Raw genomic sequence first — 18,049 nt, 5'->3', positions numbered from 1 at the left:
AAAATTTTTTAAAATTAGCCTAGTGCGGTGGTTCACGCCTCTCATCCCAGCTACTTAGGAGGCTGAGGCAGGAGGATTGCTTGAGCCTGGGAGGTGGAGGCTGCAGTGAGCTATGATTGCACCACTGTGCTACAGCCTGAGTGACAGAGCGAGACCCTGTCTCAAGAAAAAAAAAAATGTAAAAAATAAAAATAAAAAGAAAAAAGAATTAGAAGTTGACAGTACACATAGTGTCCAGTTAAGAGTCCAGACTTGGGAGCCAAACTGTTCCAGTCACACTCAAACATTTAACCAGCTACCACAACGAGTACCTAACTCACAATGAGATAATTCACATAAAAAGTACTAAAAGATGAAGGCCATATGGAGCCATTTAAACCTTGTACAGATAATGCTAGCATTCAACCCTCACTCCTTTGGTTATAATTGAGACCATAATCTTTTAACTTTCTCTGTGATCTTTTTATTTTTGGAGACAGGGTCTTGCTCTATTGCCCAGGCTAGAGTGTTGTGGCACCATCATGGCTCACTGCAGCCTCGACCTCCCAGGCTCAAGCAATCCTCCTGCCTCAGCCTCCCGAGTAGCTGGAACTACAGGTGCATGCCACCATGCCTGGCTAAGTTTTGTATTTTTTGTAGAGACAAGGTCCCATTATGTTGCCCAGGCTGGTCTTGGACTCCTGGGCTTAAGCAATCCTCCTGCCTCAGCCTCCCAAAGTGTTGGGATTCCAGGCCTGCAGCACCATGCCCACCGGTGATTTTTACTGGGTTGAGAGAGAGACAGGTAGTTTCTTGGAATCACTGGGCCGAGACTATTCTTTTCCAGGCCCAAGCAGAAACAGAAGGCTGGCTGAAGAAATGATTCATCCAACATGACTGCATCCCTTTGCCTACTTAATAACTGCCACAGAAATGCCACCCAAAGGGACCTGGCCGATTCTGCAGCTCCTATTGTGGGGTAATATCCTTGTTCCATTGGCCAGTTTCATCCATTGCCAGCACGGCTTTTTGCCAAGGACTGAAGAACTATGCTGAGGCTCTTAAACATACCCCTCTCCACAGTCACCTGCTTTGGAAAGTAGAAGATGGATGTGTTTGCCTAGGGCAGCTGGCACAATTCTAGACCAAGCATGCTCTGTCCACATGCAATGAGACGCCTCCAGAAGGCTCCTCCAGGGGAGATGGAGCCTCGTCTTGTGCCAGCCAGCCTCATCTCTCGGGAGGGAAACCCAAGGAATCCTGGCACCAAGTTCCCAGGTAAGAAAACATTAACCCACGCAAACGAGTGCCAGGGAAGGGAGAATAACCACGGGGCCGCGTTCCGCTCACCATCTGGTGAGAACTGGTCCCTCTCGAACACAGTGATGCAGAGGACTTCCTGCTCCAGGTCTCGGATGAAGAACTGGCAGTTGGAATTCCACTTGGGGTTCAGAGTGTCCTGGATCGTCTTGGTGATGTGGCACTGGGAACCCATGGTCACCTCACAGTACGGGTTGCTCTTTCCTGGAGGGAACAAAAGCCTTCGCCAGGTGGAACTCACACCTCATTTTGATCTCCACTCTTTTTTTTTTTTTTTAGATGGATTCTTGCTCTGTCGCCCAGGCTGGAGTGCAGTGGTATGATCTCAGCTCATTGCAACCTCCACCTCCTGAGCTCAAGTGATTCTCCTGCCTCAGCCTCCTGAATGAATAGCTGGTATTACAGGTGGCTGCCACCACGCCTGGCTAATTTTTTATATTTTTAGTAGAGATGGGGTTTCACCATGTTGGCCAGGCTGGTCTCAAACTCCTGACCTCAGGTGATCCGCCTGCTTTGGCCTCCCAAAGTACTGGGATTACAGGTGTGAGCCACCGTGCCCAGCTGCTCCCCACTCTTAAAACTACTATGCTTAATAAGTGTCATTCGGTGGAGAATCCGGGTGAAAACTCCCAGAAGTCAGCTTCATCCTTAAACTAAAAACAAATAATTAATTGAGTGGGCTTTGAAACTAGGCCCTTCCTGTCTCCTTACTTTGGCCTGATTTTGTGTCACATCCACTCTGAATGCAGCCACTCAGATCCCTCGGAGAAGCAGAATGGTAGAAAGGATGGAAAAAAAACAGAAAACCTCCAGGTTTTTAACAAGTGCTAGTTAAACCAATTCTGGAAGGAGACTGGGGAGTATGGAAATAGCACATTTGATTTAGAGCCGGGTGGGGGTGTGGGGAACCCGGACCCTACTTCCAACCCTAAAGCAGGAGCGGGCCGGGGTGGGGGATGGCTCAGAGCCTTACCATGTGACCGACAGGGTTTCAACTCAATGCCTTCAACCACGTTCACCATCAACCTTCCAATGCCTGTTGCCCTTTGAGAACGGACTATGATGGCAAGAAAAACACAAAATGCTTCATTTGAACATGCCACACCTTTCCCATCTCTGTGAGCCTCACAATACATTTCATGTACCTCTCCCGACTCAAAAGTAATTCTCCCCTCCTCTCCTTAAACACTTGCTTCCTTGCTCCTGGAATTTGCCCTCCATCCCCATCTGCATCCCACCCCAAGCTCACTTCCATCTCATTTCATGCCCCTCCTCTAGGTCCAGGGGACTCTTCTATTCTGAGGATTTTCAGCCCAGCCAAATGGCCCTCCCTCCTGCCCAGCTATGCAGGACACCCCACAGGGCCATGCATTACCCAGGTACGCTTTCTCGCGCTTCTTTTTCTCAGTCTCTATGTAGAGTTCAGAAGCAGCTTTGATTTTCTGCACCCAGGCAGTCCTTGGACAGAAAAAGACAGAAAATTGCCAAACAGAAACTCAGGAAAAAGGCTTCAGGTCTGTTCAAACACTGTTGCCAGGACTCTGTTTCTTTGTTCATTTGATTTTAACAACAAAGGCTCGGGAAAGAGAATCTGATTTTATGTCACGTGATGCTAATACTTATTCCTGCCATCAATAAGAAAGGCATGAGGGCCATTTCTATGGATGTCCTAAAGACCTGCAATGATGTCCCCAGGGAAGAAAATCTGTGATAGATGCTGTCTTGGAGGCAACATCGGGACACGACTCCTCTTCCTTCCTTACCGAAGAGCAGCACATATTTGCCTAATCCAACAAAGCCAGAAGGATCTCGCTTATGAAATCACGCAAAGAAAGAACAAAAACCACTTCCCAGATTGGGAACCACTTCACATGAAAGAGCAAAACGCCCTGGGGGAAGGCATTTGTGGCCGCGGTTTTCTCCTTCATTTTTTCTGAGAACCATATGCACAAAAGCTTTAGCCAATTTTCTTGCTTGGTGTAAATGCTCTTTGGAATGATGCTGGCCTTGTGTCAATTTCACCCTTCAGAAAATGATCTGTTTCATTTGGCTCCAGGGCAGTGCCTTGAAGACAGATTGAAGCAAAATACCCACAGCCCTAGTTTCCAGAATGCCCATTTAAGTGAGCCAAGGTGCGGAGAGGTTTGGGTTTGGGTGGTCCTGTTAACCCCAAAATTGCTTTCCTATGGGTTTCTGCCAACTGGGAAGCCAGGCGAAACTTGAGATGCTCCGTTTACCTCAAAGAATGCGAAACATTTCTTAAAAAAAACAAAACAAACAAACAAAAAAAACTGCCAGGTGCAGTGGCTCACCCCTGGTAATCCCAGCATTCTGGCATTCTGGGAGGCCAAGGCGGATGGATCCCTTGAGCCCAGGAGTTTAAGACCAGCCTGGGCAACATGGCAAGACCCCATCTCTACAAAAAAATATAAAAAATTAGCCAGGCTTGATATTGATAGCACATGCCTGTAGTTCCAGCTACCTGGGAGGCTAGGGTGGGAGGATTACCTGAGCCCAGGAGGTCAAGGCTGCAGTGAGCTGTGACTGCACCACTGCACTCCAGCCTGGGTGACAGAGTGAGACTCTGCCTTAAAAAAAAAATAAAAATAAATAATAAAATAAAAAAAAACCCTCAAGCAAAATTAGTTTGAATCCATGTTATTTTGGAAAGTGCATGCCATGTGACAGATTTTTTGAGAGGCTGTAGAAAAAAGTAATAGCCCCATCCCCACCCCCAGCCAGGGGTGATGGCATTGCCACTTGGGAAACATTGGCAATTGCTGATTAATTACCCACCCCTTGTGTGTCCTAGAGCCGTGGAGCCCTGGGGCCCATGCTGGGGAGGTGGCAGGTCTTACCTTTCATTTATGCTTTCTGCTCGGAGAGTATAGACGCGGTCAATGTGGGAGATGTGGAAGATGGGCTCGTCTCCAGAAGGGTCGGTGGGTAATTTTACTAGAACCTCATTTAGGAAAATAGGCTGGAAAGTAACGCACAGGCATTACAAAGCGAGGCTGGGGGTCTGTGTGCTCCGGTAAACCGTGAGTGTGTGAGCACGCTTATGCCAATGTGTTCTAGTAAACGAGACAGCAAGTCAGCACGTGTGTGCACACTCGTGCATGTGTTTCAGTAACCTAGACTGAGCATGTGTGTGTGTTTGTAGGTGTGTTCCAGTAAACCAGACTAAGGGCTTGTGTGTTTTCCAGTAAAGAATCCCAGAATAATAATTTTGGGTTAGTATCAACTTTTACATATTACAAATTATAAATATGATAAATATGGGTTCCCCCGCCCACGATTTTGCAGGTATGTTTTAAGTCCTTCGGAATAAGATCTGGCTGGTGTCGCTTTTCCTGGTATATTCTAAACAGCAGTCTTCATCCACTTTACATCAAGCAATTCCCTCCAAAGATTTTCACATGAAGTTTCTAGTAACTATATAACTACATAGCTCTTTTCTTCCCATAATAAAGCTAACTGCCGCTTCAGAGAAAATTCTTCTGTAAAAACACCCCCATGCAGACAAATTTAGAAAAACAATGTCCTGTGACACGAAGACACACAAACACAGCCATGCACGTATAAGCAGTCCATATAAACAGCTGAGGGAAATTCTCCACTCATCAACTTTTGAGAGAGACTTTGGTAGAAAGGAGAGGGCTCAGATGTTTCAAGCTACCCTGGAGAAGTCTGGCAGGGGACTTAGGACTGTTTGGAGGCGATGGTGGGCCCTGGGTGCTGTTTTGCGCCTCTTCTCCCGAGCTTTTTCACACCCGCCTCATCTGTACCCTAGACTTCACTCCTACAGGCTAAGGCATGCCTTTATCACGTCCCAGGGGACCCCAGCAGCCATTTGGCAGCCAATATATGTTCCACCGATAGCACTGAGTGTCACTGAAACTGCGTGGGATATGGATCGTCCTCCACTCCGGACACCCTAAATCGCAGTTCGACTCCTGGCCTTCTCCTGCACACCACAGCCCCTGACCCTGCTAAAACTCTACCTCCTTTTTGGAAACTTCTTCCTCCCCAAACACATCAACCCTGATAATGCAAAATCTAGAATCCAACTTACTGTTTTATACATTTTATACTGCAGGTTTGATTTGGGGCTGAAGACCTTGTCGGTGCCAGAAGACCCCAAGGGCTTCGTGATCTGAGTCAGCAGGAGGAAGTCGTTGAAAAGGAAGCCATACAGCTCCTTGTTGCTCTTGGCCTTGTAGAGCTTCCCACTGTGCAGAAATTTGCGCGGCCCCAAGCAATTGGTCACTGAATTGAACACAAGTTGCTGAGAAAGGAAAACAAAACCCAAAGTGTAGCATTTTTGTTTCTCCGCATCTGAAAGCATGGGCTCCATCAGAATCAGAGGCCAGGCCCCAGCAGACTCGGATCTCAGGCAAAAGTCAAGGATAGCTTTGAAGACTTTGGAGCCAAGAGATCAAAGTCAGACAAAGGCACAGTTCAGGGGATTCCAAGTATCAAGAAGAGTCTCAATGGTAATTTCTAAGGCTTCTCCTCTAGGGGCATGCCAGTGTCTTACAGTGCAATTGGTGTGTTTTTCCTTTTCTTTTTTTTTTTTTTTTTTTTTTGAGATAGAGTCTCACTGTGTTGCCCAGGCTGGAGTGCAGTGGTGTGATCATAGTTCAGGCAGCCTTGACCTCCCAGGTTCAAGCAATTCTCCCATCTCAGCCCCCCAACACATGCGAAAAAAAATTTTGTAGAGACGGGGTCTCACTACTTTGCCCAGGCTGGTCTTGAACTCCTGACTTCAAGCGATCTTTCCACCTCAGGCTCCCAAAATACTGGAATTACAGGTATGAGTCACTGGGCTTGGCCATTTCTCTTTTTTATTTACTGGGGAAACGAGGCAGGGGCTGCTCGAGTCCCTTGTCTTCAGGATCAAGTTAACGTTCCTTTGCATGATACACAGGCCTTCCTCGGCTGGGCCTCAGCCTGCCCTGCAGCCCCATGGCCCATCATTCCTCTACAGTCCTTACCAATGCCCTGCTCGGAATCTCAGAATGGTCCTCCACTCCTAATGCCCTGCCTCGATTTTTTTTTTTTTTGAGACAGGTCTTGCTCTGTTGCCCACGTTGGAGTGTAGTGGTGCAATCATGGCTCACTGCAGCCTCAAACTCCTGGGCTCAAGCGATCCTCCTGCCTCAGCCTCCCAAGTAGCTGATTCTACAGGTGCATGCCACCACACCTGGTTAATTTTCTAAACATTTTTTGTAGAGACAAGGTCTCACTGTGTTGCCCAGGCTGGTCTTGAACTTCTGGCCTCAAGGGATCCTCCCACCTTGTTCTCTCAAAGTGCTGGGATTACAGGCCTGAGACACAGTGCTTGGCCTTCCTCCAATGCTTCATCCTGCAACACGCAGTCAAGCATCACCTCCAGGGCCCCTGAGAGTCCCCCGTACAACTGTCCCTTGCTCCCGTCACATGTCGCCACAGCACTTGGCACCTAGCTCTGCCTCCTTATCCCTCACATCTTGTTATAAATGTTGGTTTAACCCCCAGCTTCCTCCTGGACCATAAGCTGCTCGGGAGTGGGGGTCACATCTTATTTGTTTTTATGTCCCAGGGTTTAGTACTGAGCCGTGGCACATGGGCGGATACTCACTAAGTGCTTATTGAATGAATGGATGATGAGCGAATAAATGAGCCACCCACTGACTGCAGAGCAACACAAAATCCCAAAATGGGAGCCCACAGCTGTCCTCTCGGCTTCCACGGGGCTGCTTCCACAACTTTGCTCATCCCACACCAACACTGAAGGTGGACAGGAGGTGGGGCCGTGGAGGAACCAGTCATGGTGACTCCCTCAGGCGGTGACTGCCTTTGTAGCTTATGAGAGGGAAGAAACCACACGGGGAGTGGATGAGGGAGACACATTCTCGCTGGGCATTTTGGGAAACCCTAGTGAATGGTGTACATGTGTGCATATATGCATGTGTGTATGTGTGTACATGCACAAGCACATGTGTATACAGAAACAGAGAGAAAAAATGGGCAAAAAGAATGAATGAGACCAAAGGAAAGGTTAAGAGAAAAGAAGAAAATTAAAGGCCAAATGAGAGGTTTCTGGCCAGGTGTGGTGGCTCACGCCTGTAATCCCGGCACTTTGGGAGGTTGAGGCAGGCAGATCGCTTGAGCTCAGGAGTTTGAGACCAGCCTGGGCAACATGGTGAGTCCTTGTTTCTACAAAAAAATAGAAACATTAGCTGGGCATGGTGGCCAATGCCTGTAGTCCCAGCTACTTGGAAAGCTGAGGTGGGAGAATCACTTGAGGAGGTTGAGGCTGCAGTGAGCTGAGTTTGTGCCACTGCACTCCAGCCTGGGCAACAGAGTGAGACCCTGACTAAACACACACACACACACACACAGAGAGAGAGAGAGAGAGAGAGACTTCTGTTTCTGGAAGTAGAGTGGACTAGATACTCGGAATGACTCACCCAACAAAAAATTTAAAGAAACAGAAAAATGCAAACATCCACTTTATAACTCCAAGAAAACTGGCACACACACAAAAAAAGTAGAAACAAAGTAAGAAATTTGCAGAGGCTGAAAACAGAATGAAAATAGGAACCTTGGAAGATCACCGAGAGCCAATGCCACTATAGCTTTGAGGGTCTTTCTTGAATCCGCTGACGCTGACCTTGCATTTTACTCACTACATAGGGTGCAGAAACAGGTGCATCCAGAGCCAACGTGAGCGGTCTAATAGGAGACCTTCACAAAAAGATGAACCCAGAGGAGGAGTGACAGGTAAACTCCAGCTCAGAGGGGATGAGCAATAAAACATTTCTGTTTTTGACCTTGGTGTAATGAAGGAAAATGTGCCCTGAGAATGTGTGGTTTATCAGGTAGCTCTCACGCAAGTTTACAACCACGGTTCACACAAGGGGCGTGATGCCCAAACCCCTCTAAACACAGTTTTGGATAATCACAATAACAGTCCTCCCAGAAGGAATACAACTTCAGACAATAAAGATGCCCGCAGGTGGGCCAGGTGCGGTGGCTCATGCCTGTAATCCCAGCACTTTGGGAGGCTGTGGGTGGATCTTCTGAGGCCAAGAGTTCAAGACCAGCCTGGCCAACATGGTGAAACCCCGTCTCTCCTAAAAATATAAAAATTAGCCAGGCATGGTGGTGTGCACCTGCAATCCCAGCTACTTTTGAGGCTGAGGCAGGAGAATTGCTTGAACCCGGGAGGCAGAGGTTGCAGGGAGCTGAGATCACACCACTGCACTCCACCCTGGGTGACAGAGCGAGACCCATCTCAAAAAAAAAAAAAAAAAAAAAAAGATGCCACAGGTAAAGTTCCAAGGAACATTTAGTTCACAGTCAAAAATCATAATATGAGAAACAAGGTAAGTTTAGCAAGGGCTGGCAGAAACAACAGACAAAACAATAAGACCCATAACTTCAGGTTATGGGTTCTATATCTATATCTATATCTATATCTACATCTATATGTTTGTTGTTTTGAGACAAGGTCTGCTCTGTTGCCCAGGCTGGAGTATAGTAGCATGATCATAGCTCACTGCAGCCTTGAACTCCTGGGCTCAAGCAATCCTCCCACCTCAAGTGTGAACCACCACACCCAGCTAATTTACTTTTTATTTTTTTGTATAGGCAAGGTCTCACTCTGTTTCCCAGGTTGATCTTGAACGCAAACTAGCCTCCTGCCTCCACTTCCCAAAGCACTGGGATTACAGGCGTGAGTCACTTCACCTGGCCAGGAATATCTGTGTTTAAAATGTGTTAAGAAATAAATAAGAAGGATTAACATTTGAGCAAAAAAACAAGATACGAGAAAGAAACCAGCATAGCTGGGCGTGGTGGCATGCACCCGTGGTCCCAGCTACTTGGGATGCTGAAGTGAGAGGATCACTTGAGCTCAGGAGGTCCAGGCTGCACTGAGCTGGGACTGTGCCACTGCATTCCAGCAGCCTGGGTGACAGAGCAAGATTCTGTTGAAAGAAAAAAAAAAAAGAAAAAAGAAGAGAAGAGAAGAGAGGGAGGGAGGAAGGAAGGAGGGAAAGAAGGAAGGAAGGAAGGAAGGAAGGAAGGAAGGAAGGAAGGAAGGAAGGAAGGAAGGAAGGAGAAAGAAAGAGAGAGAGAAGGAAAGAAAGAAAAAAAGAAAAAGGAGAGGAAGGAAGGAAGCAGAAAGAAAGACAAAGACGGAAGGAAGGAAGGAAGGAAGGAAGGAAGGAAGGAAGGAAGGAAGGAAAGAAAGAAAGAAAGAAAGAAAGAAAGAAAGAAAGAAAGAAAGAGAAAGAAAGAAGGAAAGAAAGAAAGGAAAGAAAAAGGGAGAAAGAGAGAGAGAGAAAGAAATCAGCAGACAGGACAAAATAAATAGAACTTCTGGCAATGGGAAATGATACAATTTAAATTAAAAACTCAGTGGATGGCCAGGCGCGGTGGCTCATGCCTGTAATCCCAGCACTTTGGGAGGCGAGGTGGGCAGATCACCTGAGGCCAGGAGTTCAAGACCAGCCTGGCCAACACGGGAAACCCCATCTCTACTAAAAATACAAAAATTAGCCAGGTGTAGTGGCGTGTACCTGTAGTCCCAGCTACTCAGGAGGCTGAGGCAGGAGAATCGCTGGAACCTAGGAGGCAGAGGTTGCAGTGAGCTAAGATGGTGCCACTGCACTCCAACCTGGGCAACAGAGTGAGACTCCATCTCAAATAAATAAACAAATAAATACTCAGTGGGTGGATGAAACAGCAGATGAGAAGCAGCTGGATGGAAATGAGGATGCTATCGGCTGGGGAGGAGAATGGTTCATGCTTTTCTTTGTCCTCCTCCAGGCTGGTGGCCGAGGCTCTGCCAGGGGAGACCAGGGCCCAGCCCAAGGGTGGCTACCTCAGACAGGCCTTCACACTGCACGTGGGCCTGGATCCACTCCAGCCGGTCAGAGTTCTCCTTCTCCCGCACCCCTTCGTTCACCTGGGAACAGAGCTCTTCCGCCTTCTCCAGGGCGTGCTTCAAGTGGCTGTGGTCCGGGTGGTTTTCAGGGGTGTTTTCCAGGATCTACACAGGAGAATAAAAACAATCACCTCCTTTTAGGCAATGTGGGTAGGCCTGTGATCCAGGGTCCTGCAGGACCAGGCCCAGCGGGGCAGGGCACCATCCTTTCAAGAATGGTGCCCACTTGAGCAACCGCAGCTCTGAGCACCCACATGGCAATCACATAGTAGATGACGGCCACTCCTTGATGGCTCCAGTGGGTGGCATTGCGGGGGCGTCGCCTCTTCATGAGCCCAGTGGGGGCTAAGCCCCCACCAGGAAGCAGTGAATGGTCCCATCCTTGAGGTATCAGTCCAGCCCCACACCCTGAATATCCAGGGCAAGCTGTGTGATCTGTCCTGCAAAATGCTAACATCGCAGGGTGGACCCTGAGCCACACGTGCAGACTCACAGGATCACAGCGTGTCCATATAACCATGGGGCCCTTAGAGTTTCTCTTTGAAAATATTCACCCTTGACCAGGCGCGGTGGCTCATGCCTGTAATCCCAGCACTTTGGGAGGCCAAGGTGGGCAGATCACAAGGTCAAGAGATCGAGACCAACCTGGCCAACATGGTGAAACCCCGTCTCTACTAAAAATACAAAAATTAGCTGGGCGTGGTGGCGCATGCCTGTCATCCCAGCTACTTGGGAGGCTGAGGCAGGAGAATCACTTGAACCCAGGAGGCAGAGGTTGTAGTGAGCCAAGATTGTACCACTGCACTCCAGCCCGGCGACAGAGAGAGGCTCCATCTCAAAAAAAAAAAGAAAGAAAGAAAAAGAAAATATTCACCCTGTTTCACAGAGAAATAAACTGAGTCCCTGAGACCAGGAGCAGAGCCCAGGCATCCCAGCCCCAGTTCCGTGCTGTTTTCCCACTTGTCCACTCACTTGGGGAACTTACAATGCAATTCTGGCGTTTGATGTGCAGTGTTCTATCAACCCACTGATGAGGGTCTAAGAGCCAACAGGTGCTCTTGGAGGGCAGGGCAGGGACAGCGCAGTCTATACTTAGCATGCAGCCTGGGGCATAAGAGGAGCGGTGGCTGCAGCAAAGGTGAGGGCACCTGCACAGAGAATGGCTCCTTCCTGGGTCAATGCACCTCTGGAACCACATGCAGACGGGTGCATCAGAGCAAGTGTGTGCTTTTCTAAGCAGACCATTTGGGGTGGGGGCTAAGAATGCCAGCTCCGGAGCTGGACCTCCTGAATTTAAATCCCTGCCCTACCACAGACCACCCATGATTTGGGTTGGTTATATAAATGTTCTTTTTTTTTTTTTTTTTTTTTTCTGAGACGGAGTTTTGCTCTTGTTGCCCAGGCTGGAGTGCAGTGGCGCAATCTCGGCTCACCGCAACCTCTGCCTCCCGGGTTCAAGCAATTCTTCTGCCTCAGCCTCCCGAGTAACTGGGACTACAGCCACCACACCTGCCTAATTTTTGTATTTTTAGTAGAGATGGGGGTTTCATCATGCTCGACAGGCTGGTCTTGAACTTCTGACCTCAGGTGATCTGCCTGCCTCGGCCTCCCAAAGCGCGGAGATTACAGGCGTGAGCCACCATGCCTGGCCCACGTAAATATCCTGAGTCTCAGGTCCCTCGCATGAGAAATGGGGAGGTTAGTAGCCTCCTTTATATGGTGTGTGGAGAACTGAATGATACACGTGGACCTCTTGGCAAAGCACCTGTCCCTTAGAAAGTGCTCAATAAGCGACAGTGACTACCATCAGATCCTCAAAGGACGTCGAGGCCCCTAAAAACAGTTATCACCCTGTGCTGGAGAGTGAAGAAAGACCCTAAGCCACCTTTGAAGTGTACCAGGAGAATGCTGAGGGCATATTTGCCCAGGCCTTGTCCACATACAAATAATGTAAATGGCCCTGACTCTGAATATCTCATCCCAAAGGCATACCGTGGTTTAAAGTCCTAAGTAGGCGCTCAAATGGAGAAAAACACACACTGTTTTCTATGTCTTGTGTGTCCACAAATCAATTCCAAGCAACAACCCCAACCTCTGGGCCAATCCTGACTGTACATTAGAATCCTTTTGGAAAATCTGAGGCCTCATCCATGACTAAACCAAAATCCCTGGGGGTGAAACTCAGGCTTAGGGGTTTTCTAGAGGTTTCCAGATGTTCTAATATGCAGCCAAATCTGAGAACCACTACTATAGGCTAGGAACGCACCCAGCTGGCTTGAGCAAATTCATTTGTTTTGTTTAGTTTCAAAATTCAAACAGGTTTATCAATTTTTCTAATTATAAAAGTAATATTGTACAATGTACAAATTTTAGAAAATTCAAAAAGTTATTAAAGAACCTAGAAATCACCAATAATCTCCCCATTATTTTAAGAATAAAAATTGCTTTGGGAGGCCGAGGCGGGATGATCACTTGAAGTCAGGAGTTTGAGACAAGCCTGGCCAACATGGTCAAACCCCGTCTCTACTAAAAACACTAAACTACTTAACACTAAACTCTACTAAAAATTAGCCGGGCGTGATTGTACATGCCTGTGGTTTCAGCTACTCAGAAGGGTGAGGCAGGAGAATCGCTTGAACCCAGGAGGCGGACATTGTAGTGAGCTGAGATCGTGCCACTGCACTCCAGACTGGGTGACAGAGGGGGACTCTGTCTCAAAAAAAATAAATAAATAAAAATAAAAATAAAAATTGGATCATACTACCATTTTACAAAAACTACCATTTTACACTGTACTATTTTGTACATTGCTTTATAGTACCATGTTCCATGTCCATTTCATATATATTATCATTTCTGAGGGTTTTATAATATACCATTATTGGGGCAGACCCCAATAATGATTGAGCACGTTATTGAGCACAATGCATCTAAATAGCTGCTTTCCCATAAAACTTTATGTTGCTTCCAACTTTTCAATATTTCTTAAATTATTTCCTGAGAATAAATTCCTAGAGGTGGAATTGCTGAGCCAAAGAGAAATTATAGTTTGATCTATACATCGCCTTCCAAAAAAGCCTGCACCAATTTAACTTCCACCCAGATCTTTGCCAACACTGGGGACCTACAATCTTTTCAATATATGCCCATCGGGCAAGCCAAAATCAAAGTATTTTCTTGTTTTGTTATGTATTTTCTTTTATTGCCTGTGAGTTTGAACTTTTTGTACATTTAGTGCATAAGTGTTCTCAATGATAAAACTAACATTTATATACCGCCTAGTATGAGCCACTTTGCATGCATTAACTCAGTTAATTCTCACATCACTATGCAGTAGGTACTATCAGTGTCCCTATTTTACAGACAAGAAAATGAGGCCCAAACTGAGGCCCAACTTGCCCAAGAGCACACAGTGGTTAAGTACCAAGATTCAAACCCCAGCCAGCCTGGCCAGGCCATGTGGTCTTCACTGCTATTCTATACTGCCTACTGCCTCTCAGCAACTTCAAGTTCTATATTCTATCTTTTTTTTTTCTTTTTTTTTTTAGACGGAGTCTTGCTCTGTCGCCAGGCTGGAGTGCAGTGGCGCGATCTCGGCTCACTGCAACTTTTGCCTCGCAGGTTTAAGCAATTCTCCTGCCTCAGCCTCCCGAGTAGCTGGGACTACAGGCGCGTACCACCATGCCCAGCTAATTTTTGTTTTTTTAGTAGAGACGGGGTTTCACCATGTTAGCCAGGATGATCTCGATCTCTTGACCTCGTTATCCGCCTGCCTCGGCCTCCCAAAGTGCTGGGATTACAGGCATGAGCCACTACATCGGCCTTTTTTTTTTTTTTTTTTTTGAGACAGAGTTTCACTCCGTCACCCAGGCTGGAGTGCAGTGACTCAATCATAGCTCACCGCAGCCCGACCTTCCAGACTCAAGTGATTCTCCCACCTCAGCCTCCTGACACGTGCCACCATGCCTGGCTAATTTTTTTATTTTTTATTTTTTATATAGGTTGGGTTTTACCATGTTGCCCAGGCTGGTCTTCAGCTCCTGGGCTCAAGCAATCCTTCTGCCTCAGCCTCCCAAATTGCTGGGATTACAGACGTGAACCATCGTGCCTGGCCTTTCCCTATTTTTCTATTAGAGTATTTATGGTTATTGTAAGTGTGCTTGATACAGCTATATATATTTATTTATATTTTAATACCTATGTATGTACAGTTAAAAATATGTTTAACTAGTTTATGTCTGTCATTTGTCTTTTTATTTTCTTTCTTTTTTTTTTTTTTCCTATCACCCAGGTTGGAGTGTAGTGGTGTTATCACAGCTCACTGCAGCCCCAAACTCCTGGGCTCAAGGATCTTCCTGCCTCAGTCTCTGGAGTAGCTAGGACTACACATACATGCCACCATGCCTGGCTGAGGTTTTAAAAATTTTTCTAGAGATGGGGGGTCTCACTATATTTCCCAGGCTGGTCTTGAACTCCTGGCCTCAAATGATCCTCCCACACCTTGGCTTCCCAAAGTGCTGGGATTACAGGCATGTGCCACCATACCCAGCCTGTCATTTGTCTTTAAACTTTGCTCATTATATTTTGTGGTGAGAACTTTTTAAGAAAAATTTTTATGCAAATAACACATTAGCACATTCTTGGTATGCAAGATTCAATCATTACAGAAATATGTACAGCAAATGTAAAAGTTTCCTTCACTCTCCTACCCCAGAGGTAACCAATGCCAAGAGATTGAAGGGCATTCCTTTGGATACCCTTTATATATTTAATAGTTGCATGTAAAGTTTTTCCCCTCTTTTTGCAAAATGCATCATACCATAGGATTGCTCAGTGAGTTTAGTGTTGCTTTTTCACATAACAGCATTTTCTCAGTGTCTCTCCACACTGATACATACAATAGAAGTTGCCCCATAGCTTTTTAAATATTTTCATAGTACAGATCTACCATAATTATTTAACCATTCCCATTAATGAACATACAGGTTGTTCCCCAGAATAAAATTTGGGTTTTTTTTTTTTTTTTTTTGAGACAGAGTCCCACTCTGTCACCCAGGCTGGAGTGCTGTGGTGCGATCTTGACTCACTGCAACCTCTGCCTGCCAGGTTCAAGATATTCTCCTGCCTCAGCCTCTCGAGCAGCTGGGATTACAGATATGCATCATGTAAGGAACATGGCTGTGCTGCAGCCAGGCAGACATAGGCAGATGTAAACATCCTGCATGACTCAGCAGGATTAGAGCGCAGGTGTACAATTCTGTGCATTACATAATCACAGCTATGTAGCCATAACATGGGAGGCTCATCACCTGGCTCTATGCCACTATTGTGTGTGAGGTATATAAAGACAACACTGACATTGTGAAAAATCTGTTGAATAAAGCCATGTCCCATCTACCTGCTGTCTCTCAAGTGTTCTTCCAGCTCCCTGCCTCACGTCCATCCACTCCCCTCAGACCATAGCTGGGCCTCAAACCTGACACACCATCACTCCTGGCTAATTTTTTCTGTGTTTTTAGTAGAGACAGGGTCTCACCCTGTTGCCCAGGCTAGTCTTGAACTCCTGACCTCAAGTGATCCACCTGTCTTGGTCTCCCAAAGTGCTGGTATTACAGGTGTGAACCACTATGCCCAGATGAAAGTTTGGGTATTTTTTAGGTTGCTATGATCTAAATCCATTAAGTTTCTGTCTTTGAGACCATGCTAAGAATTTCTCCACATCAGTATCATAAAAATATTTAGTATTAGTACTTTAGCAGATTTCATATGTATCTCATAGCTGCCCACCGTTTTCAATTCTCTTCTTAGTTCAGCTGGTTTTCAGTTCATTTTTCTGGGTGCTCTGGAAGAAATCAAAAGTGTTTCTGCAAATAATGAGTTTTTTTCCCCCTTTTAAATATTTGGGCCATTCAGTCCTTTTCTTGTTTTAGTTTTTCTCCCATTGGCTACATATAGAACACCTATTTTAAAAGCTTGTTTTCAACTTCAATTTGCAATTAAACATTGGGAGAAAAAAGAGAAGTACTGAGCTAATTAAATAGTAACTGTGGCGTTGGAAGAGAGAAAACAGTAGGTTGAAAGCTTATTTCAAAACTAAGTATTTAACTCAGCCAAAGATCCACAGTGTATTTTGTGGAGTTAAGCTGGGGCTGGACTGAGGAGATGGCTTATGTGGGAGGGAGATTTGTCACATGTAAGAAGACTGAGCAAATAAGGAAACACATTGAGGATAATGACAGCCAGGCTCTTCACAGGGTAGGGAGTTACAAAGGCAGAAGGGGAAAGGCTGGAATAAATCCTGCAGTACTGGATTAGAATAGGAGGTATTGGTGTGAATTCATGAGTTCTAATATACATGGATAGATGGATCTAGAAATAAATATAAATATATGTGTATATACATTGGCATATGTAAATATGTGTGCAAGAAAAGACATTCATGTATTTCCCAGCTCTGCCACTGAGAGGAACACAAAACAAAATCACCCCAGTAGCAATGAGCACGCCAGTGCCCACATCTGAGTTTCTAAATACCATTTTCCATTAAAAGGAACCAGATCTAAAACCTCTTTCCAGGAGCTACACTCCCTGTGGTTTTACAAACACAGGCTCAGAGGACATCTAAATCTGTTCACTCATTTTACAGGTGGGGACTCTGAAACCCTAATTTTGTTCTTTTTTTTTTCTTTTGGTATTGGCTTTCTCAAAGTGACAGGAGAAGAACAATCATCTAATATCAACACATAGTGTCTGACATGGTTTTGCTCTGTCTCCACCCAAATCTCATCTTGAATTGCAGTTCCCATAATTCCCACACATTGTGGGAGAGACCAGGTGGAGACAACTGAATCGATGGGGTGGCTTCCCCCATCCTGTTCTCGTGATAGTGAGTGAGTTCTCACAAGATCTGATGGTTTTGTAAGGGGTTTCCCCCTTCGCTGGGCTCCCATTCTTCTCCTTCCTGCCATTATGTGAAGAAGGAGGTGTTTGCTTCCCCTTCCACCATGATTGTAAGTTTCCTGAGGCCTCCCCAGCCATGTGGGACTGAGTCAATTAAACCTCTTTCCTTATTAATTACCCAGTCTTGGGCAGTCTTTATAGTAGTGTGAGAATGGACTAATACAGTGTCTCACAATGGCCTTCTGAAGACAGGTCGTAGCATTATGTTTCTTTCTCTTTTCTGCTAAGAAAATCAAGGCCTAGAGGCACTGGGCCTGTCTTTAAGAAAGTCAAGGGAGAAAGGCACAGACCACAGACTGTTTTTGTGATTCCATGTTATTTTCTTCTAGAAAAAAATAAAGAAAGAATCAAGGACTAAGCTCTCATTTTCTGACTTACAAGGTAGAAGCCACTTGTTTACACATCTGAAGGCTGTGCAATATGAGCTCTCATGTTTTTTAAATAGAGATAGGGTCTCATTATGCTGCCCAGGCTGGGCTTGAACTTCTGGGCTCAAGCGATCCGCCCGCCTCGGCTTCCCAAAGTGCTGGGATTACAGGTGTGGGCCACCGTGCCTGGCCAGTTCTTTGTGTGATAAACCAGCTTTTCTTTCTGAGTTACCAAGCAGACCTCTGTGACACCTCGTTGTCTCGTGCTTTCTACACAACAGCTACCAGGTGTGTTCACTGGGAATCTTGTCCATGACCCCAGCCCCCTCCAATGCAGAGAAAGCATTCCCCTGCTTGAAAAGGCAAGACGGGTACTTACATTTTTAATGATCAGTGGGTATCTTGTTACCCGTTGCATAGGCTTCAGTATAAAACTAGAGAGTGGCATCCCTTTACACCGAGGATCCATTGCCAATCTCTGAAA

At 46.1% G+C, this 18,049-nt stretch overlaps 1 protein-coding gene across 5 annotated transcripts in view; it reads right to left on the bottom strand.

Annotated features, from left to right (window-relative positions):
* Positions 1-18,049, bottom strand: part of ITSN1 (intersectin 1) — a 255,616-nt gene that overhangs the window by 11,979 nt on the left and 225,588 nt on the right. For all 5 annotated transcript variants that reach the window (XM_030806019.1, XM_030806021.1, XM_030806022.1 and 2 more), the window contains 7 exons: positions 17,945-18,043; positions 10,175-10,342; positions 5,375-5,587; positions 4,158-4,279; positions 2,675-2,757; positions 2,273-2,356; positions 1,330-1,503 (listed from right to left, as the gene is read on the bottom strand). In XM_030806019.1, the coding sequence (XP_030661879.1) occupies positions 1,330-1,503; positions 2,273-2,356; positions 2,675-2,757; positions 4,158-4,279; positions 5,375-5,587; positions 10,175-10,342; positions 17,945-18,043 (943 nt within the window). The remainder of the gene's footprint in view (positions 1-1,329; positions 1,504-2,272; positions 2,357-2,674; positions 2,758-4,157; positions 4,280-5,374; positions 5,588-10,174; positions 10,343-17,944; positions 18,044-18,049) is intronic.

The sequence above is a fragment of the Nomascus leucogenys genome, chromosome 25, assembly GCF_006542625.1.
Source record: "Nomascus leucogenys isolate Asia chromosome 25, Asia_NLE_v1, whole genome shotgun sequence".
Taxonomy (NCBI): Eukaryota; Metazoa; Chordata; class Mammalia; order Primates; family Hylobatidae; genus Nomascus; species Nomascus leucogenys.
Note: the sequence above shows the minus strand (reverse complement) of the source record. Positions and strands in the feature narration are given on the sequence as shown.